The 23,822-nt window shown below is 36.2% G+C and overlaps 2 protein-coding genes across 3 annotated transcripts; one reads left to right on the plus strand and one right to left on the minus strand.

The window, feature by feature from the left end:
- Positions 1 to 516: 516 nt before the first annotated feature.
- Positions 517 to 14,408, minus strand: PHO (pleiohomeotic). Of its 2 annotated transcripts, XM_038019111.2 has the most exons (12): positions 14,103 to 14,408; positions 12,126 to 12,230; positions 10,586 to 10,685; positions 9,631 to 9,742; positions 8,142 to 8,206; positions 7,547 to 7,684; positions 7,224 to 7,310; positions 6,732 to 6,833; positions 6,114 to 6,215; positions 5,494 to 5,614; positions 4,108 to 4,227; positions 517 to 3,591 (listed from the first exon to the last, which is right to left on the minus strand). In XM_038019111.2, exons 2-12 carry the CDS (start codon positions 12,216 to 12,218, stop codon positions 3,462 to 3,464), a joined length of 1,170 nt encoding a protein of 389 aa, XP_037875039.1. In that variant the 5' UTR covers positions 12,219 to 12,230; positions 14,103 to 14,408; the 3' UTR covers positions 517 to 3,461. The 2 variants fall into 2 exon arrangements, with proteins under 2 accessions (XP_037875039.1, NP_001188362.1); NM_001201433.1 differs by lacking the exon at positions 14,103 to 14,408 and having other exon boundaries at positions 3,462 to 3,591; positions 12,126 to 12,215.
- A 1,341-nt stretch (positions 14,409 to 15,749) lies between these two features.
- Positions 15,750 to 22,612, plus strand: LOC100329146 (isocitrate dehydrogenase). The gene is given in 7 exon segments (NM_001171915.1): positions 15,750 to 15,988; positions 17,032 to 17,146; positions 18,191 to 18,342; positions 19,719 to 19,863; positions 20,609 to 20,751; positions 21,921 to 22,072; positions 22,392 to 22,612. Coding segments are annotated over 7 exon segments (1,167 nt in total).
- Positions 22,613 to 23,822: the final 1,210 nt, after the last annotated feature.

The following is a 23,822-nucleotide window of genomic DNA, read 5'->3' on the forward strand; positions in this document are numbered from 1 at the left end:
AAGTGGTTACCTGAGCCCATAGACATCTACAATGTAAATGCGCCACCCACCTTGAGATATAAGTTCTATAGTTTCAACGGCTGCTTCACCCTTCAAACCGAAACGCATTACTGCTTCACGGCAGAAATAGGCAGGGTGGTGGTATCTACCCGTGCGGACTCACAAGAGGTCCTACGACCAGTAACAGGGGCTACCAGCTAATACAGAGGGAAAAGAAAAATATATATCTTTAATTTCGAGTACCACCAAAAAGCTACTAGCAATAGATTTTAGAATAATTGTATTTAAACATATTACACTTTAAAAACGGAAATGTCACGATGCTGTGATAGAAACAATTTCAGAAAATAAAACCGCTAATTCAAAACTAAACGAATTAATCATGTCTATTTGTTGAATGATTAAAGTTCCATTTTCAAACTAATCGCAAAAATAACGCGCGATCAATAGATAGATGCACTAAAATGCAGTTGCACAGAGACTTTGTTTATAATTAAACAAAAAAAAACTACAAAATTATGTAAAATATATCTAATTTATTTACATCAGTCATTACAAAAACCTTACAATATTATATATTACAAAACACTTCTCTCCATATTTCAAATTAGAAGAAAACAGAAATAAAAACCGAAAATTAAATATTTCATTACAGTTAAACACATTCAAAATAGCTCTTGAATATTAAATAAGCAAATGATTTCGGAATTCATTGCTTTTAACACAACCTATCAATACTGGTGGTCAAATTGAGTGTTTTCAAACTTTAAGACCATTAGAATATGCATATATTTTCTTCACTCTTTACTTCTGATGTTTTCCTCTTTTTCAAGAACCTATTATATGCATTGAATAATAAAATAGATTTTTTTACCCATCAATTTGACCAAACTTGGTAGGAATACTCTAATTAGTTCATACATATATCGAGAACACAATGTCCTATAGATACTATTCCCCAACCTGACTTGACCTGCCTTGTCAGGTAATTCCAAAGTGTTACCAGGTCAGCAATCAGTAGTCGAGTTGAGAGCATAAGAATGCTTAAGTAATAACTTCACAGTTAACATATTATTACGTATATTGCACAATGACATTAAAAATACTTCAAAAGGGCACACATTGTGGTTCTCTACATTCTTAAATATACCGATGATATAGAAATTTCATAAATTTAAGATTTAAAAATCTTGTTAAAATTAGAAACAAAATGTTTGTGGACAAATTTAGTAGAAATGCATAGATTCACTGTATGAATGTTGTGGAGGGGAGCAGTTATTCACAGGACTTTTAAACCCAGAAAAAAATTAAGATACCCTATAAGTAAATCTTTATTAACCGTGGAAGACTAACGTCATAACAAATGTTATATATCTACATACTTATAACAGTGACCAGATATCTCAGTTTCACTAACTGTACTCCCCTGAACTGCTGTTATAGTTTGTAAATGGTACGGTATCTTGTGAGCTTCCTAGAGAGGTTTTCTTTTAGCTGAAAACTCACTACCAATTCTACCGTATAATAATGAACCACGCAGTATTTCATATTATAATCAGTATCCGAGCTCAATTCAAATGTGTTTAACTTTAAATGGTGTAAAAACATGAGAGAATTAAATACATTTCTTTAAATTTACTCATCAAAATAAAGTTTTGTAAATTACACAAAGTGTAATTTTCCATTTTACCTTTCGATATTAATGTAATCGAGTACCGATCTGGTATAACTCAAGATTTATGCTACATACAACACAACAGGAATTGCAACATTGGTTTCACTATAGTGAACTAAAATTTTCATCGTGACACAAATTGGATCACTATTTGAATCATAAAGAGTGCTGTAATTTATTTATTTATTTAGTTCGCATATGAATGTGTAGTGTGTTTACCTTATAGTCAATTATCAGATCCTGAACTATAAAATGTAAAAATAGGAAGTGCTATCACACAAGCAAATTTAGGGGTTCGGGTTGGGTTGCAATTTTATTTATTTAGCTAAATGGGTATTAAAGCTTCGAAGTGTAAATACTACTTTGAAGTATAGGTAATTATTAGGCTATGACAATGTAAAACCATTAGAATTGTCTGTTTGTTATCTTATTAATGTTTGAAGAAAAAATTTAATACTGAGTAAAGCAGTTCATTACAGTTGCATATCGTAAACGGTATTGAAGACAATGATATTCCAGAAAATTAATAAGAAAATCTCTCTTGCAATGGTAGGTTTTGAAAAGATACTAGAGTTTTAGTACTATTACTATTTCTAAGATTATTATTTGAGTTGGTTAAAGTAATATTCAGCCCAGCAATGTCTTATGACATGAATTTCACAAATTATCATTCAGTTCATTTGGACTTTTTACAGTAAAATGATAACATAAACATATGACTACATAAATATGTATTCCACAAGGAACGAAGTGACAGAACAGAAAGAAATCCAAACCAGATCAGTTTTGCCAATACACTGAATGCATATTGCTACATTTATAAGCCCCAGTTTTCACTGAATATCAGGTGATCTTTTCGGCATATAACAAACTGTATAGTTTCATCAACCTCGATCTAACAAAAAGAATATTTGATCGGCAGTTTGGTCACTTAATTTTCTTCTAATAAATGGAATAGTGCAGTTGACAGGCTCCTCGAGGAAGATTTCTTTCAAACGTTGGGTAACTCCAAGTATGTCTAAATTAGACACATTGAGAATGAGTCACTTGCAGGTAAAGACATAATAAGAATTGTAATTTTAGCTAATGGTAGCACAAAAATTGCAAAAAATATGCATTGCCTTGGGGATTGTATTAGTTTTTGGTATCATTTGGACTTACTCAGCAACAAGGACTTAGAAGGGAGTGATTTAATCCAAATTAGTAAAAAGTACAAAGAAACCTAGCAAAAACTTACAATGCATCACCAATAGTTTCCGGTGATCTTACAATAGCTGTTCTTAACCAGCACTCATAAACCATTATTGTTCTGATCACTATACATGTAATATATTAGCAATGTAAATTTTCACAGTTGTTTATGACAATGCTGAGCTGAAGTTAAGAAGACATTCCATTTTGTATGATTCGTAGGAGAAATAAGTGTATAGAAACATTTAGATTAATTATGAAATAAAATTTGGACCGATAAACTACTTACCTAAATATTAGTACATGTACAATGGACATTATTTTATTATATCAAAAGAAGCGCTTCATTTTTCACATCACTTAGTTAAAGAGTCACTCTCACCCACCATTTATATTAACGTAGACTATAAATTATTTACAACTTATCGAATTTACACTATATCGTTTATTTGGTCACATATTTCCAGTTTCCTCTTACAATGCACTTATCACGGAACACCGTTGTTCTTACGCTGTGTAGAAATCACACAAGACCGATCATTAACCACACAAAATAGCACAGTAGTAACCATGTTGTTCGTTCGATCACAGCCTTTCACTCGTGCGTGTAGAACACGAGTTGTGGATTAGAATCATCCGGTGACATTTCCAATTGAACGTACTGTGGGGTCGTTCGTGCCGACTCATACGAATTCCCGCCGTTCCTTGATAATGAATTTCTTGATCTGTAAAAATATACATTTATTAAATTTAAAACTTAAAATAGTTTCCAGATTTTCGTCATTTTATTTTTTAAAGGTAAACATTTGTGTAGAAAGAGTCACAGTCGTCACGGAATACATTTTAGACCAGCCTCTCCCAAGTGGGCGATAACGCCCCCTCGTGGGCGCTGCAGGTCTAAAGGGGGGCGGTAAGACACTGAAAAAAATAAGGGTGTTGTGTAGAGACTTGGGAGGCGGTTTGTAATTTCATCTAGAAGGATTCTTTGACACTGACTGAGCTCTCGCTATAGTGATTTTTTTAAATGGAGGCGCTAAAAAGTAATTTATTCTCAAAGACGGCAGTAGACAGAATAAGTTTGGGAGTCCCTGTTTTAGACTTCGACTGCATTGCTTCAATGTGAGTGACGGCATTTACGTTTTTGATGTCCATGGGCTCCGGTAGCCGCTTAACATCAGACGGGCGCTGAGATCGTTCAACCGTCTAAGCAATAAAAAAAAACCAGATATTTTTGTACTCACTTCGCTTTCGCGTGCGTTAGTATGTGCGACTTCAGGTTTGTGCTCTGAGCGAATTTTTTGTTGCAACCGTCGAAGGGACAAACGTACGGTCGATCTCCAGTATGGATGCGGACGTGCGTTCTGGAATAACAAAATAAAAAATTTCCCATAAAGTAACAGACATTTCACAAAGCTAGCAACGAATGCACAAGAAATAGTACATTTTGCACAAAGGGAGAAAAGTTGGACATCTCATCCCGCGTATAAAAACACTTTTACACTAAACACAATATTGCAAATTACCCGAGCATATCAATGGTGGAGAATTTTAGGTGCGTGAGAGCAGACGTAGACACTAACGCGCATGCGCACTTGTCAGTGCCCGGGGAGGAAAAGTTACACTTTCTTCCCTGTACACTGGGACGAAAACCGAACTTTCGGCGTAGGTAGGAGAAAAAATTAATTGATATTTTAATATTCAACATGTCTAAGTTTGTATTTAATTTATATTATACCCTTTCTTATGCATTTGATTGACAGATTAGACATCTCTCTTCATACAAAGTTTGACAAGACTAACTTATGTTACTTCTATACCCACTCCATACTTATACTTCACCCCGGAAAGTAAAGCTCAGATAGTTTTCGCAGGTAAGATACTGTGTACATCTTTAGATTTGTGTGCCTACGATTTGGCAGGTGGTCGTACTGTTACGGTGCACGGTTTCAACTTCTTCCAATTGGACTCTACAGGTAGTCGCTAAAGTTTAAAGGTCCCTCTTGGTGCTCTCCGTTTATATTCATGCAACTTAACCTTTTCCTTACCTATACACTGGTAACCTAAGAGGCTATTCCAGATACGCCCGGACGGGTAGGTGAGCTCACAGGCTCAAACTGAGTGAATCTATCACCGGATCGGAATCGCGACCCTTTGAGAAGCTTCGGCGAGAAACTTAGTGGGCTGTGTCTATGCGTTACTTCGCTCGTCGAGTTCAATGGTTCAATGAAGACAGTGACCGGTTACGTCACTATATAATGCCATTTGTATAGATTTTTTTCTTTATACATGTAGAATAGGGGTTGCAGTGCATAAAATAAAATTTATACTGTTCAAAAATTTCCAGTTATAATAATAATTAATACTTTTATTACGTCTTGCTCATTTTTCAACCGTCTTCGCCGTTCTTTCAATTCTCTGTCATTCTCTTCTCTCTTTCTTTCCGTTTTCTCTCACTCACATTTTAACGCTCCATTTCACACTCTTTTCATACGTTCCGTTCTTACAAATCCTACATACACTTAACTGTTTCTTTGTAGCATGAATTAAAATACTACTTTGGACTTTACCAAATATATGTTGCAGAAAAACTGGCTCTAGAAAGAAATCGCTCAATGCGATAAACATACCTCAAATTAAAATCTAGTGAGAATCTCTTCCCGCAGCCCTCAAACGTACATTGAAAGGGCTTCTCTCCAGTGTGTACTAGCTGATGTCGTTTCAATTTAGAGCTTTCTACAAAGGCTTTTCCTGAAATAAGAATAATCATTATGCTGAAAAGAGTCCATATTGGTTTGCATTAACAGAAAACTAATAAATAAATGAATAGAGTTCAGTGTGCGTATCCATCTACCTTTCTGGAACAATTTAGATAGGCAGGCGAATTTACATCCTACCTCAAGTTATGTACTGGATTCGTGAGTCGAAGCACCAAAAGTGAAAACTTTGAAAGTGTCTAGGAGCTCTAAGTGATTGCGAGAGCTCAAACACCACAATATGAATGACGCTACCCACTTCAAGACATGAGGTCCAAGTCGTCTATTGTATTGCATATCAGTTTAGAATTATATTAATTTATTAGGCAGACAGTATACATATTAAAATTAAAAATCAAATTTATGGGTTTCAACACAACCATGGCGACTGCATTTAGTAAATCTTATGACTTGGTTATGTTGCCCTCTAGTGATGAAATATAGATCCTCTCCAACGTGCTCCTGCGTGAGTCCGCAGGCTCAGCGATGCTCACCACATTCGGCGCACACGTGCACCCTCGGTCCGTGCGTGTGCAGATGCTTCCTCATCGCTGAATTGTCTCTGAACATTTTTGTGCAGCCTTTGTGTGGACATGCTAAACAAAATAAACGATTCATTAAATACAGTAATTTTTATTCAAGGTAGTAACGGCAATGACATTGTTAATGTCTACGAGCTTTGGTAACCATTCAAAACCAAGTGGATTGTGAGTTCGTTCACCCAGTAAAAAATATCATCAGTTTTTGCAAATTGTACAGATAATTAAAGTTACTTTTACTGGCCAAAGTTTTGAACAATTTAAAGTTTACGAGGTCACATACCATGGACATCAAACAATGCAAAAACTTTATTTTAAGCATTAATTACATTATTTATACAAAACAATTACACTGAGAGCTGTGGAATATATATTGCCAATAGAGGAGCCAACTACTATTTCAGCTGAGAAGTATTCTTGGGTTCCAGTTCGAAGGTTGGAACAACTGTTACATCATACTATTGAGATTTCGAGCTCATGTCTTAAGACGGTGGGCGGTATTCATGCTGTGATGTCCATGGGCAACTGTAGCCCACCACCAGAGGCCCATACTGCAAACAAAAACTACATTACCTATTGTTCTATCTGAAGTTTCGGGGGATGGTTTCTTTAGTCTGATCTTGTGTCCGGGCCGCGCGAACTCCGCCAGTTGCTTCGGATCCGATAAATCTAGACCTGGAATTATAATCACGTAACAATAAATAGATAAATAAAATGTTGGCTAGTTTCATGTTTTCGAGTGTCTTAAACAGCTAGTGGGAACTACCTACAGCTCAAATTACTATGATTATTATATAAATTAATACAATTATTATAACTTAATTATTAAAAATTTCCGAAAACTACACTCAAAAAAATTCTAAGTAAATCTATGCGGTGAACTAGAATAGCACCCCCATTTCTCCCCATCTGTGTGGCGAGACTACTAGTTTTCCCAGAGACAGTGCAGCAACGTTCTCTGAGTAATATGCCTGTGGTATCTACTGGTGGCCAATCGTCCTAAGTCTGTGACAAAATAGTCAGTGTTTCCCAACATTGATGCATTGTATATTCCGTCTATCTTACCCGGCATAGATTCGTTTCCTAATATATTCTTCTTCCCAGTCATGTACTCTGTGTAGTCAGGGTCTGGTTCAGGATTTGACGTTTCATCTGAAATTCAACAAGTATATTATTTATTCGCTAAGTAGAATATTAATTAAAAAACAATTACTTATCCCTTGAAGACTGTCAATGTCTGTAATGATAATGTTTATTTCCAAAGATACATTACAATTAAAACTGAACTCACTACACACTAAATACAAGGAACAAATCAAATTTAAAACAGAACAGTCATATAAATCTTCAAGAATAATGTCTTATCAGTTCGGGAACTATTGTCTTACCATCGTCTTCTCCTGTAGCCCACATGGTGACTGAGAACTCTCCCTCCATTGTCCTGATCTGGACCTTCTTCTGTTCCCACTTTCTAGTGGTGCCCCTGGTCGCGCTCATACCGTCCATTAACCCCATTGGTACTTCACCTCAAAAATCAGATTTGTTTTTTGGATATCGTTGTTTTCATTAAAGATCTGGATTTTAGTTCTTAAGTCAAATTTTTATTGTAAGATTTAGTATATAAATTAATGAGTTTACGCCCCACAAGCAGTTAAGTTGATATAATTCCAGACAGACTTGCCGCCATATCGAGACATGAGATTAAACATTTGTATTGGGCGTTTCGCCCTTTAATCCGGAGCTAATGACTGCTTCCCGGTAGATATAAGCACGACGGTACCTACCCTTGTGGCTACGTCCTCTCACGGTATCTATAGTATTCCAGTTGCTAGTTAACTTTATTGGCCACTAATACAACCAGTAACAAAAACATACTGACTTAGGGATTTTGATGTGCGCACTACAATCTATAGATATTCCAGAATGGAATCCCGATGGAAACCATTCAATGGATACAGAAAGCTGGATATATATAATACATACCTATTGGCATTAGATGTTGTATGTTGCTCGATATATTATTAGCTCTAGGTCTGCTTCGATTTGTCCTGCAACAACGTAAAACATAGGTTCTTAGTCTTTTACGATCAGCCCTTCACTATATATTTGGTAAAGACACCACAGTCACCAGTTTTACTGGTGGTATGACGTCTTGTGAACCCGCACGGGTAGGTACCATCACCCTTCCTAACTCTGCCGTGAAGCAGTAATGCGTTTCGTTTCTTAAGCCGTTGTACATTAACTGAGACCTTATAACTCATGTCTCATTGGAATCATCTCAAACAATTCCTCAGAGCACTCCCCATGGAACATACGATACAAACTACAAAGAAAAGCGAAGTGCCTCCGCAAACCCAGAGGTTTCAAACGATCCGTGAGAATGGGATTATCGACAATCAGAACGACCCTCTTCTCTATAGGGTAAAACGGAAGTAGCTGGTATTTGTGAGCTAAGGCCCAGAGATGGGAGCAGTACTCCACGCGAGGACGGCCTTTGTCCAGGCGTGAACTACCGCTTCGCTCTGTTGAGGACTCCCAGCATTTTGGACGCCAACTTGGCTTTGCCCTCTAGATGAGTCCGAAATTGGTCATCGCTGGAAATGTCATTAATTAACAGATCATTCATTGGATCTCCTGTTTTTTATCTTGACATTTTATGGATTACTGGCCTGTAAATTGGATTTTGACTGTTTGCTTCAGCTACAGTTTCAGACCTCTCTATGCCCTCGAATAAATTGCGCTAATAAACTGAGCGAATGTCCCGATTACGTCAAGTCCATCCGTCACAGTCGGTGCCCAAGTTGCTACCAGCACCATACGACGGGCGAGAGAGAAGTCTCGTCCTTCAGACTAGGACGCGTGACTGCTCAGTGGTTAAGATATACACAGTAATAACCAGTGGTCGGAGTAGGTAGATTGATTTTATATACTTGCGTCAAGATATTATAATATGGGCATGCCAGTTTATCCATAATGATAATTTTTTTGAATGGAAAAAAAATATTTTAGTCCTCATCGGATACAATTTCTATATTTATGGGATAAAGTAACAAAAAGCCCTGTCTAAGTTTTGTCTCATATATGTCTCAGATATCACAATAAATATGAAGTTCCGGTATTTCGGAGGCATATCCATATTATCCTCTAAGTTTGACGTCAACGACCTTAAATCAATCTACCTACTCCGACCTCTAGTAATAATCCATATAGGCTCACAATACACCATAGCAACAGTAATTTCGCAAATGTATTTGAGCACTTTGAAAAATGATGTATAATTTGTTAATTTAGTTATGATTCTTCCATCAAACTAGCAGTTCATAATGGTTATCCTCTATATCGTCCTAGAAAAGAGGCGTCACTAGTTCTAAGAGAAAATATTAACATAATTTTTTCTTCACGTTTGTCTTCGAGTCTTTCCTTAGACTTATATCAATGGACCACAACTATATAATTCGAGCAATTTAATTACCTGTTGCTGGTGGAAGCAGAATCCGTGTAGAGAGGATCAAAAGGATTCTCACCAGCTGATGTCAGGACTTCTTCTCCAGATATACCTGGTAATACAACCTCTTCACTCCCAACTGGAAAAAGGTTACATTATCGAACAACATATACATAATTATAATCAGAAGATCTTCCACCGAATATAGCTTGGTAGATCTTGCAACAATTAATATATTATGTGCAATAACATTATTCAATATAGTTAGTGAATACGTCAATAGTGAAAGTGGTTTGAATTTCGGATCCACATAGGAACATGGGTAGATCCATGTCCAGTACTCGGTCAAAGTGCGTAGTGCAATTTTTTTTTTCACGCAGAGCACACAGAACTGATTCTTTTAATCATCTTTACGCACTCAATTAATAAGGTTTTGTATATTTTATGGGATGTGCACAATAGCCTTGTTTTTGGAACACCCTGTGTATTTATTAATAAGCAAGCCCAGAGTTCCTGAAGGCGAATTCTTATGGCTCAAACTGAATTAGTAGTAAAGTGATGATTTAATTTTTTGATGTAATGTTTAATATATATAAAAATGAATTGCTGTTCGATAGTCTCGCTAAAAATCGAGAACGGCTAGACTGATTTGATTAATTTTGGTCTTGAATTATTTGTGGAAGTGCAGAGAAGGTTTAAAAGGATGATAAATATGAAAATGCTCAGAATGAAATAAAAATAAAATTTTGTTTTTCCTTTCATGTGTTCCTTTTGTTTGTTTTAAGTTTATTTTATACAAAAGTTTAGGTCCTTTATTTATCGATTGGGGCACTACAAAGTCTGCCGAGTCAGCTAGTGTTTAATATAAATTTGATTTTCTGGCTTCTATTCAATAATGCATATAACTACAGTACTGACAGTTCTGGAGAAGTAACCCTGACTTTCAAAGAGCTTTCTAGCAAACCACTAGCAGAATACATACTTTCTTCCAGATGCTGCATCCCAATGACCTGCTCTTCAACCTCTTCATATTGATCATCAGTTATATATTCCTCATACTGGCCCGTTTCTATTTCTTCATACTAAAATTTAACAAGTGATTTTCATTACTTTACACTGGAAGTCGATTGGTCATGTTGTAGGCAAGAGTCAGCCTGCAACTTCTAGGTGTGGCATGCAGAACACATTTAAAAGTCAGGGACGTCTTAAACTAGGATGGGGCCCTTGGGCACACAAGAATTTGAGGCCCTTTTGGAAAGTAAAAAAAGCGAATTATAATATTTTTTTACTGAGTATGACCATTTATTATAGGTGATCAAATACAGTATGATATAATATGTCATTAATGATATTAGAATGCTGCTGGTTTTAAAGTCAGGGACGTCTTTAACTAGGATGGGGCCCTTGGACACACAAGAATTTGAGGCCCTTTTGAAAAGTAAAAAAAGCGAATTATAATAACATTTTTTTACAGAGTATGACCATTTATTATAGGTAATCAAATACAGTATGATATAATATGTCATTAATGATATTAGAATGCTGCTGGTTTTTTGGTTACGATTTCGATAACGGTTTCTTTCGGGATTTCTGTTGAGCAAAATCTTCTATTATGGGCATCGTATATGCCTTGTAACCTTCTGATTACTGATTTGTGAAAGAAGTGTAATGTGCCCGACAAAAATATTTTGAGAATAAACGTGTGAGAAAAATTGTCGGTCTTTCGGGACCCCCTGAGAATGGGGGCCCTGGGTACGGGCCCCGTGTGCCCTTATGGTAAAGACGGTATTGTTAAAAGTCTCATAACAAAAAATAATAATAAGGAAATATTTAAAAAATATTTAGAAACTATAAATATGAAAAAATTTGCTAATTTATTTTTTCTGGAGTCTTCACGGTTAACATTTAGTTCATTTGGCCTGCTAATTCGTGTCGATTTTTTTGGCCACATATCTAAACTGGGCAGCCTTGGTTCACACCATTAACTTTGCTAATTATAAATTGTAAAACATGTGATAAGTTCATATTTATTTCAGCATAAATTCAATAATCTGGTGGTAGGACCTCTTGTGAGTGCACACGGGTAGGTATCACCACCCTGCCTATTTTTGCCGTGAAGCAGTAATGTGTTTCGGTTTGTCTATACTTGAGACCTTAGAACAGATCTCAAGGTGGGTGGCGCATTTACATTGTAGATGTCTATGGGCACCAGTAACCACTTAACACCAGGTGGGCTGTGAGCTCGTCGCTAAATATTAGGACCGTAGACATTACATTGTGAACACCGCCAGCTAACTAGAAACATGGAGTCACAGTCTGAATTGTTATGTTGTAATGATTGTTTTACCATTTAGACTAGTAGAAAGGAATACCCCTTCACAATCAAACACATGATGTATGCATAGTTACCAGTTGAGTTTTGATGTCTCTGAGGGCTGGTCTCTACCATGAAATGACTTTTCTGCATAAAGTGGGGATTCTCAGCTGTGAAGAATGTAGTTTTTAGACTCTATAAAAATTACCTTAACACCAACTTGAACTTGATCATCCCCGTCTATTTCTATAGCTCCATGAGTGCCAATTTCCACTTCACACATAATCTCTTGATTCATCATCTTGATGGAGCCCTGGAATTATCAGAGTAAGGATTATATAAATTTTTGGAACACCTTCACAAAATGTATTAATTCCTTTTTTATCACATTAACTATAATTTAATTATTTTCAGACTTTATCCAAAAAGGAGATTCAATAGAATGTTTTTTTACGTTATTTATGTGAATCTAAACACCAATCATAATTTACGAATTATATAATGGATGATCATTAGAGGAAGAGGTAGACCTAAGAAAAAATGGTTGGACAGCGTGAAAGGCTAAAAGGAAGAGGGGAGTGAGCCAAGAAATGATATGAGAGGAGTATGGAAGGAGAAAACATGTTGCGCCGACCCCAGGTGACTGGGAGAAGGGCAGGATAATAATGATAATGGATGATCATTTTAAACGAATACCTGTTGTTAGCTCTTCACTATATTGACTACAAATGATGTCACGCATATTCAGAAATGTTAAGTGGCATTAAAAAGGTGTCTTTTTCCAAATGGGTATGGAATTTTCTTCAAAATAAATCTACATGGAAACCATAAGCTATTAATGGCTATTGGATACAGGCCATACTTTATTATGGCTATTGGGTAATCTATTATACTGATTATTCATTATGAGGCATCACAGTATGAAGGGTCAAATCAGTTATAATAATGACGCTTAAATGCATATTTCAGACGAAAAGAAATCCACAAACAGTATCTGCTAATATTTATCAGCAGTTAGAGGCAATAGAGCTACATTTTTACATAGAGAGATTTACATAGAGATACATGTTTAACAATAACATAAATCTATTATTATTTTGAGAAAGAGCCATACTTTATGTTTTTTTAGAATACAAAGAGAATATTTTATTACGAAAATAAGTAATATTTAAAGAATCTATTTCAGACCTCTAATGCTCACTCATTTAGTTATATTAATATTAGTGTTCAATACATAATTTAATTTATATAGTAATAAGACCCAAAAGTGACCCTATAGTTTTTGCTTATGAAAACCATAATAACTTAATAAAAGTATTCATAAATAGTCCAAGAAATGTTTTAATAAATTAATTAAACAAAGTTTCTTCATAAGCCAAGACAACATTAATTCACTAATATCACTAAAGATACTAACACTAATTTTTTCTTTAATTTTTGTCACATCTTCTAGATACATATAATTTTTATTATTCTATAATGAATTATATATTTCAAAAATGATTTTCATATATTAAAACATTGTATTAAGCTAATTATTATAACTTTCTGTAGTTAACATTTTATTACAATTTACATAGATCTGGGACTGTTTCATGTAATGTCATTAATATAAAATAAGTTCTAATTCAATAAAGAAACAAAAAAACAACAAGTCATCATTATACATTATTTATAATCATTTTAATGTGTATCAATATTAAACAATGCATAAGTAGATAATATTCAGTTCTATTATCAACAAAAAAAAAAAAAAACAAAACAACATCCATTGAATTTATAAACAGATGTTCGCGAATTCAATTGTAATTAAAACAAGACGATAATTTTTTAATGGAATATACGTCATCGAGCCGAATCGTTTTCTCATTTGAGTTGTATCTCGGTAACAATAGCTTTATTTTAATTTGTAAATACATAATTAACAATTTTATTGCATTAAAGTACAGAGTGGAAAAATTCATTGTTGACAACCGTCCGTATTACCGGCCGGGTGAAACTTCCCGTTTTTTTTAGGTATTTATAAATTGACCACGCCACAATCGTAACGTAACTCACTTCCACCTTTTGACCTTCACTCACACGCCCTTAAATAGAACCCTGATTTGTTAATAACACGAAAATATTCTAAACACTTGTTACTCGTACGTCAAAAACTTAGATGTTTTCGAATGAAATAATTTACCTGTATTTATCTTGTAACAAAAGCTCCGTCAGACCCCAGGAGACAATTATGTATAGACGAGTTGGCACTAAATTTTTTAAAGCTGTTATTACCGCAATCGACACCACTGTTTTCACTGAAAAAAAGTTCGGTAATTTGATTGAAAAATATTTGAAATTTACGCGAAAATGTTTATAAAATATGTCTGACTAAACATGGCGTCCAAAGATGTCCGACCAAATTCAATATGGCGTAGGAAAATGGACGCCCGTACTTTCAGCCGCTCTCAGTCGAGAACTCTGTAAGCAATAAGGGATAAAATCGTACTTGTCAGCTGTCACTGTCAGAACATTCAGTGCTACCATTTATTGTCAAAAAAAACATTTTTAAATTCATAAGAACAAAATGTAAAATGAATAGGTAATAGTGCTGTTTTATGTATAAAAATTGTTAATTTTATTCTAGCTCATACTAAAATAGTAAAACAAAGGATTGTTGTTATTTGGGTTGGTTGTGATAAAATTCCGTTTTGCGGAAATTATCTTACGTTAACGACAAAAATTGTGTTAAATTTGCCTCTTTCTTGATTAAGTTGCAGTCCGTGACATAAATAATACACATAAATTAGTATCCATAACCAGACCATTTGAGATTTAATATATAAATATAACTTAGCTTAAAGAAAATAATTTTAAATTTTGAAATGAAATAGAAGTCGTAATTGCCAAAAGCTTAAGACACCCGAAGACCCGATTCGTATCCAGCGATTTCACTGTGCGGCATTCAATCCCCTCAGGCAGGTACAATTTTTTAAATGAAATACGTACTTAACCAAATGTTCTTTTTTTTAAATGCTTATATGCGTAGACGAGCTCACAGCCCATCTGGTTATTAAGTGGTTACTGGAGCCCATAGGCATCTACAACGTAAATGCGCCACCCACCTTGAGATATAACTTCTAAGGTCTCAGTACAGTTACAGCCGCTGCCTCACCTTTCAAACCGAAACGCATTACTGCTTGACCGCAGAAATAGGCAGGGTACTTACCCGTGTGGACTCACAAGACGTCCTACCACCAGTAATGTTGTATGTTCTCGTTCACGAATGATTTCGATGATGAAGAAAATAGCATCGTCTAATAATAAATCAAACCCACACAAATCAAATCATATATTTTGCGTAATTACTGGTGTTTGAGTAATTTGTGGGCTTGCGCCGACCTCAACTTGCCTATTTCTTACGTGAAGCAGGGTTTGAAGGGTCGGGTAGTCGTTGTATTGTAAAACTGAGATTTCGAATTCATCTTTCAAGATGGGTGGTTGACATTAACGTTGTTTAACGTCTATGGGCTCCTATGACCACCATTAGGCGGGCTATGAGCTCACCCCATTCATCTTGGCCATAAAGAATAACGTCACATAAATAATTAAAAAAAAAAAACAGTATAAAACAAGCTGCAAAATGTCGATATTGTCATGGCAACTCAATTTTTTCAGTTCTCCCTCAGTAGCGACATCTATTCAATTCGATCTTATGACCTGGAAGTTAAACGTTACAGCGCCACCTGATGGCGAAAAATTAGCGACACGGATTAACGAGTTTTCCACTTCCTGTGATTATTTAACCAGTTTTCAATCCCAAACAGCTGTTTTTAGTTCAAAATTCAGGATGGCTGTGCGTTTGTTAACTAAATTGAAGGTTTTGCCTGATGTGCGCGGGTCTGTGAATCTCAGCTCGAAAGCAGCGCCCGCTACATTATCGGATTTCGATGTCCAGCACAAGACTCCCGTTATCAGGAAACAGAAGCTGATTCCTAAGGCGCAATACGGCGGTCGTCACGCGGTGACCATGCTCCCTGGAGGCGGTATCGGTCCTGAGTGCATGGGATACGTTCGCGACATATTCAAGTAAGTTGACCTTTTTGATGCAGTGCCAAGTTTTGTGAACTCCCAGGATAAAATTCTTCGGAGTAAGGATACATTATGGGCCTCAAGGCCAGTGTTTCGTAAATATCTCCAGATTTTCTAGTAGTACAAAGCGAATAACAACGGATATATTTTTTGAAGGCTGCAATTTAGTTGTAGAACCCAAAAGTGTGATAATTTCAAGAGTATCAGGTTCTGAAGTTCTCTCCGTCAGTGCTGTAGAGACAAAAAACACTAGCTGATTGCTCTCTTACTCCTGAATGCACATGGATTTCAATCTGTAGATGTTAAATGAACTCCTTTTTTGTTCTATATGGGTTAAGGAGCTCACGGCCCATCTGATCTGAAGTATTGGCTGGAAAATGGTTATTATAATATAATTGAGATAAGTTGAAGTCTCAATTGTATGTTATAATATAACATCTATGTTTGTAATGTCGCAAACCAGACTTATTTTTGTGTGCAAGAGTGGGACTTTTGTTGGGTCGCGAAACTCATGTTGTAATGGCTACTGGCTCCGGTAACCAATTAGCACCGGTGGGTGGTGAGCTAGTTCACCAATCTATGTTATAATAAAGGAAAATGTAGCTTACGAACAGACAAAGCAATAGAAACAAGAATATAATTTACAATAAAATAATTTTATTTGTGAATTATAACAATAATGGGTTAATGTTCATCATTAGTAGCTCTTTTATACTAAAATTTATGTAAATATCATTCAGTCTTAGTCACAAAACACCTATACGAGCATAATCATAGAAATTCTACTGTGGTATACAAAATATATTTTAATATCTGTGATTTTATTAAGAAAGTAGAATAAAAAAATAACTACTCTAATAACAACACTAATTTAATTTGATAAATTTACACAAACTTCAGAATAATTCATAAAGAAAGTTAGTAATACCTACATGATATAATTTGGGTTGCCTAGTTTTGTGAAATGAAAAATTTAATACCCCTCAGAAAAGAGGAAATGATTTGAGTCTGAAATGAAAAATAATTCAAACATGTTTTAGATACATCGGTGCTCCTATTGACTTCGAAGTGGTGGACATTGACCCAACGATGGACAATGATGATGATGTCCAATATGCTATAACGACCATTAAGAGGAACGGTGTGGGGCTAAAGGTAAATAGTTTTATTTCATGAAACATATGTAGAGTAAAATCAAGATCATAATGCAGCAATCTGTATTACATAACTACCAAGCTACAGAATTGTGTGCATAGCATCCATTTATTGACGTAATAAGCAGCTCATAAACATTCCACATTAATTGACTCCAATCTATATTTATCATCTCCTATGTTTCTGTTTTCTTACATATATGGAAACAAGAGTAAATAGAGTCTAATTTTAATGCCACATATATTTAATAAAGATGACCTATCAGTTCAGCAGTCAGCAGCTCTCACTGCTATGCTAAGGGTCATTTGTTTGATCCCCATTTTGTACAATCATCGAAGTGACGATGTTGCTCGATTCTTATTCTCCTTAGTTGCATACTTCATTGCTGAAGGTCGTGTCCCTGAAAGCCCTTCGTGGCTCTTTGTACCATAGGCTTCCATTTCCCTCGGTTTTCGACTTCTCTCAGGGCGGTCGCAACAGAGACTATACTGTTGTGTTTATGTAAGTATGGGACAGTCTATGGTTCTCATTGAATCCTAGTTAGGAGAAGAATCACATTCAAGCTGAACGAGAAGAATCAACATAAAATTAGGCTTATTACTGTATTATTTAAAATTAACACTTCAGGTGTGAATGTAATCAAGGTTGGATGATGTAGGCTTTAATCAGGGTTATTGACCGCTATGTCAATTTACCGATCAATTCAGAATGAAATTCCATAAATTTATTTCATTTGAAATTCAATGAAGAAAATACTGTAGGAAATGAAATGAATTCTGAGTAAAATGGTGAGAATTTACTAAGAATACAATAAATATAATATCTTGCAGCAGGCTATCATAGAACACAATATATTTGACAGATACCGGAACCTCGCTAATGACATTTTCATGATACACTTGCGAATTTACAAGTTTCGTACAATAACATTCGACTATCAAAGCTACCGCATATTCGTGGTTAAACATAAAACTGGAAGATCTTACTTTTGTCAGTATACCTCCAGAGCCTTAAAAATTACCAAAAAATTTTTTTTTTTCTCAGGGCAACATTGAAACCAAAAGTGAGGCAGCCTATGTGACGTCACGCAATGTGGCTCTCAGAAACGAACTGGACATGTATGCTTACATACTGAACTGTAAATCTTACCCTGGCGTTGCGACCAGACATAAGGACATTGATGTTGTTATTATCAGGTAATGATGAAACTCGCTATTAATTTTAAATTGGTGCTCTCATCTGAGTATTACTTGCATATTATATATTTTAGAGATATTAATTGTGGAGCTTAAAATCAAGAAATTCTCTATTGAAAATATCACAATAGTAATAGACATTTACAGTTTTTATCAATTTAATGGCAGTCTGAGCGTGCATTACATAAGGTTATATAAATAATTATAATTAATTAAATAGATAATACACAAATAAATGGACAAATTACTATATCGGAAAGCGATAGTGTAATAATCGTATTGTACAAATGCACGCGCATGCATGGTCGTCTTTCGGAAAAAAATGTCAGACCCACAACAAATGTGTATTGTTGGAAGAATCAAAAACTAAGGAAATCATCATTTACCGCCTCACAGTTTTAAATTGCGCGGTTTGCCATCCCTAAATTTATCACTGGTTTTATTTTTTACTGGTATCCCTATTTTGCCTATTTCTGTGTTGAAGCAATTACTCGCACCAGTTTCAAAATTGGAACAGTAACATCAGATGGTCGGTGAGCTCGTTCACCTATCTATGCAATAGAAAAACATAACATTGGCCACAATACATTAAAGTATTTATTTTGGTATTGGTGATTTGTAGATATAATTGAAGTCGTCGTGGCCTAAAGGATAAGACGTCCGGTGCATTTGTATGTAGCGATGCACCGGTGTTCCGAATCCCGCAGGCGGGTACCAATTTTTGTAATGAAATACGTACTCCACAAATGTTGACTTCCACGGTGAAGGAATAACATCGTGTAATAAAAATCAAACCCGCAAAAATTATAATTTGCGTAATCACTGGTGGTAGGACCTCTTGGGAGTCCGCACGAGTAGGTACCACCACCCCGCCTATTTCCGCCGTGCGTTTCGGTTCGAAGGGTGGGGGGTAGCCGTTGTAACTATACTGAGACCTTAGAACTTATATCTCGAGGTGGGTGGCGCATTTACGTTGTAGATGTCTATGGGCTCCAGTAACCACTTAACACCAGGTGGGCTGTGAGCTCTTCCATCCATCAAAGCAATAAAAAAAAAAAACTCTTACGATTCAAACTGGCGTTTATTATTAACAATGCCCGTCCACGTGTAGCTGGAATAGACCATTAGGCTACATTTTTAGGATTGTTGGACAGTTTTCATTTTCAGTTATTTGTTGATATTTTAATATTGTGCTAAGTAACTACCCTCAAATTTTCTACTTTTGTATTCACACAGAAAAAACTTTTAGATTTTTGAGGGCCGGAAGTTTGTTTGATTTGGGTTTAGTCCTTAATGATAAGAGCATTCCAGATTCAGATAATATACTAAAAGTAAGTAGTTGTATTATATTTTATAGATTAAAAATAAATTTTCAGACAGAACACAGAAGGTGAATACGCTATGTTGGAACACGAATCCGTGAATGGTGTGGTCGAGTCAATGAAAGTGGTGACAGCTGACAACTCGGAGAGGGTGGCCAGGTTCGCCTTCGAATTCGCCAAGAAAAACGGCAGGAAGAAGGTATTAATGGATGTCACTTCAATACTTTTTGCCTAAGGGCTAGTACACCTTGGCAGTCCTTATAATAAAGTGGTGCAAATAATACTTTCTGAAGTATTTTATGTAATTTTCTCATAAGCTAAATTCTATGGATACATATTTATGTCTCTCTAGTGTGAGTTCATTACTGACATAGCCCGAAGGATTGTTAAGTTAAGGTGGCAGTTGAGTAAGACACATTGCTCACAGAACAGTTGGTAGCTGAGATCTCCCACAAGATGGATCGATGATCTGTTGATGGTTGTGGAAATTCACTGGATGCAGGCAGTGCAGGACTGATTGTTGTGGCTTTGAGGGCAGCCTGTGCCTAGCAGTGGACCTCTGTGGGTTGTTTTTTTTTCCTGCCTATTCTAGTAACCTCCAGGGGTTATTCTAGATTCACCGAACTAGTAGGTGAGCTGGCGGGGCTCTCAAACCTGACGACGTTGCTAACACGGACCCTAGCAAGAGCCGTGATTCGCAGAATCTACCACCGGATCGGAAACGCGACCCACTGAGAAGATCCGGCGAGAAACTCAGTGGGCTGTGTCTGTGGGTTAATTTACTCGCCGAGCCCTTCGTCGCAAGCGACGGGTTCGACGAGAACGATGACCAGAGTGTCGATAGTACCAATAGTAGTGTTCTGGTTTTTTGTTTAAACTCAAATTTCAAACCATTCCAATGCTAAAGATGTTTTCATTTCTTAATTTCTTACCTTACATTCCAGGTAACAACGGTTCACAAAGCCAACATCATGAAGTTATCCGATGGCTTATTCTTGGAGACGTCACGTCGGCTCGCCAAGGAGTACCCGGACATAGAACACAACGATATGATCATTGACAACTGTTGCATGCAGCTCGTCGCAAAGTCAGTACATCTAAAATTAATATCTATAGATTAAGAATAACATCATACGTATTTCAGGGCTCACCTATTATTAGAGCTCATAGACATAATTCTGTGCATTTTACAGTCCCATCACACAGCACGATGTCAAGGTCTTACTCATAGGTCTCCTTCCAGGCTGTCAAATCCTCCGGACTGGACTTATGATTTTGATCGCAGAAATCTTTTTTTTATTGCCTAGTCGGGGGGAAAAGCTCACGGCCTACCTGATGTTAAGTGGTCACCTGAGCCCATAGACATCTACAACGTAAATTCCGCCACCTGTCTTGAGATATGAGTTCTAAGTACGATAATACGGTAATTTATTTATATTATGTATGTTTTTCGTTTACGCGGTTCTTCAGAGAGCGAGTGGCAAGCGGCTGCGAGAGGCCTGAGAGACTGATACTTTTCATACCAGTAACGTTATTTACACCGGAGCTTGATCGAGTTTCAATAGTAATAATAACATATTTATGTTAGTCATAGACGCTGTCTGTATAAGCGTAAAAAGTTCTCAGAGTTATTGAATCACTTAATTAGATTTCTGTGGTAGTTTCCTTGCTTCATGTATGAAAATAAATAATAATTTTAAAAAAAACTAACAAAATACGCTCTTATAGAAAATCCAAATACAAAAAAGTAGAACATAAATTTTAATAAATTTTAATTAAAAATAATGTATGAATAAAATGATATTATTGCAAAAAAGCGTGGGGTGCATGGTATAAGTAGTTATAAATATTTTATGAACAGATATGAGCAGAAGGGTTATTTTGATAATATCCTGAAAAGCACCCCACGCTTTTTTACAATAATATCATTTTTTTCATACATTATTTTTAATTCAAATTTATTAAAATTGATTTTCTATTTTTTAGTTGGATTTCCTATAAAAGCATATTTTGTTATTTTTTTTAAACTATTATTTATTTTTCATTTTTTAGTTGAATTTAAATTTTTTCTATATTTTTTTGAATATTGTATTGTCATCGGTCCTTAATAAGTATATAAAATTTCGAGTTAATCCGACGTTTTGAAGGGGCTCAAAATCATGTTCAAAGATTCCGTTACAAACATACATACATACGTCTGAAGCTAATAAAAGCGTATTAAAAAAGCTTTAACTGTTACGTTTGTTTTATTCGCAGGCCACACCAGTTTGATGTTATGCTGATGACTAATCTGTACGGGTCCATTGTCTCGAACGTGGTCTGCGGGCTGTTGGGCGGAGCCGGCCTGCTCTCCGGTAGGAACTACGGCGACCACTACGCTGTATTCGAACCTGGCACTAGGAACACAGGTATGACGGTTTGAATGTAGATATTATACGAGTGATATTGGCTTTTTGGTTTTGGCCTGCGGGTGAGCGATGATTAATCGACTTCAAAGAGGTAGGAGGTACTACAATTCGACTGTATTTGTTGAAATGAAACTTCTTTAGGCGCGTTGAGCGCGTGATCTTTTTTTTATTGCCTTTGTAGGCAGACGAGCGTACGGCCCACCTGATGGTGAGTGGTTACCGTCGCCCATGGACTTCAGCAATGCCAGGGGCAGAGCCACGCCGCTGCTTACCAAAATCGTGTCATTGTCTGAATATTGTCTTCAAAAACGTTTTAAAGGTACCGCCATCGCCGGGAAGAACATTGCCAATCCGATCGCCATGATCAACGCCTCCATAGACATGCTGGAGCATTTGGGCCATCAGTTCCACGCGTCGCTACTCCGCCGCGCCATAAACAAGACGATCAATGTGGACCGCGTACTCACCCCGGATTTGGGCGGATCTAATACCTCCACAGATGTCGTGGGCGCCATCTTACAAAATGTCGGGCGCTGCTAGTGTTGCCATATGTAAATGCCGTTTGACTGGTGGTAGGACAGTGAGTCCGCGCGGGTAGGTACCACCACCCCGCCTATTTTTGCCGTGAAGCAGCAATGCGTTTCGGTCCGAAGGGTGGGGCAGCCGTTGTAACTATACTTGAGACCGCAGAGCTTATGTCTCAAGGTGGGTGGCGCATTTACGTTGTAGATGCTGTGCGCTCCGGTAACCACTTAACACCAAGTGGGCTTTGAGCTCGTCCACCCATCTAAGCAATAAATAAAAAAAACAGACCATAGACAAAACGTGACACGTTACACTGATGTAATCTATGCAGCTGTCAATTTGAAGCGTCAAAGTCGCAAATGACGAAGAATTTTCGAGAATGTTGCCGATGCGAATTATTTTCTAATTCGCGATTATGGAAATTGTATTTATTTATTTATATATTTTAATCGAACGGGTTCTTGGGACTTTTTGAAGTGAAACTTCTTTATCGGCGTTGGAAAAAAATTTACCGTCACATTTTTCGGTTACGCGTCACATTTTTCCGTTACGCGCCATCTTTTTTGTATTCATGTCTATGATAATAAAATCCTTTTGTTTAAACTTTATCTAATTTAACTTTATTTAACCAATTTCTAGAAAGTTGCATGTAGATCATTTTTCGAAAAATAAGTTTCACTTCTTACGTGTGTACACTAGTACACGCACACATTTTTTTTTATGTGTTACGCAAGAGCATGGACAACCCTTTGCTGCCAGGCTTGGTGATTAGTTGTATTACATTAGAAACATCGACTGGACCATACGCCGGTGGCTCTCAAAGTTTTTTGCGGCGTATTTTTTTTAACGATTTTAAAATTTGACTACACTTGTTTTATGATACAAAATACGCTAAATGTCAAATAGTTTATATCGACAGGTGAAAGGCTGTTTGGTTTAAGCGACATTTCGGTTAATACGCGACATTTCTCTTTAAAATTGAAGGTTCGTTTTATTTGGATCAGCATCAACAGTTCGATGTTTTTAATTTAACTACAATTTAGTTTAGTCCGTTCAAATAACTGAAGAAGTTTTTTTGTTATGGTATTTTATTCTAAATAATAAATTTTAAATGGCTTTCCTGTAAAAGTGCAAAAATGTCGCTTAAACCAAATAGCCTTTTACCCCCTCGATATCATTTGAAATATGTATTACCAGAAATCACCAAGCTCTGTTTTGCTTTTAG

This window comes from Bombyx mori, chromosome 23 (genome assembly GCF_030269925.1).
Source record: "Bombyx mori chromosome 23, ASM3026992v2".
NCBI lineage: Eukaryota > Metazoa > Arthropoda > Insecta > Lepidoptera > Bombycidae > Bombyx > Bombyx mori.

Bases quoted from the DNA above. Each gene is read 5' to 3' on its own strand.
- PHO (XM_038019111.2), bottom strand. From the start codon at position 12,218: ATGATGAATCAAGAGATTATGTGTGAAGTGGAAATTGGCACTCATGGA. The intron at 10,686-12,125 runs GTAATTTTTATA...GTTAAATTTTAG, and splicing joins AAGTTCAAGTTGGTGTTAAG to TATGAAGAAATAGAAACGGG. The intron at 5,615-6,113 runs GTGAGCATCGCT...TTCTTATTTCAG, and splicing joins GCACGTGTGCGCCGAATGTG to GAAAAGCCTTTGTAGAAAGC.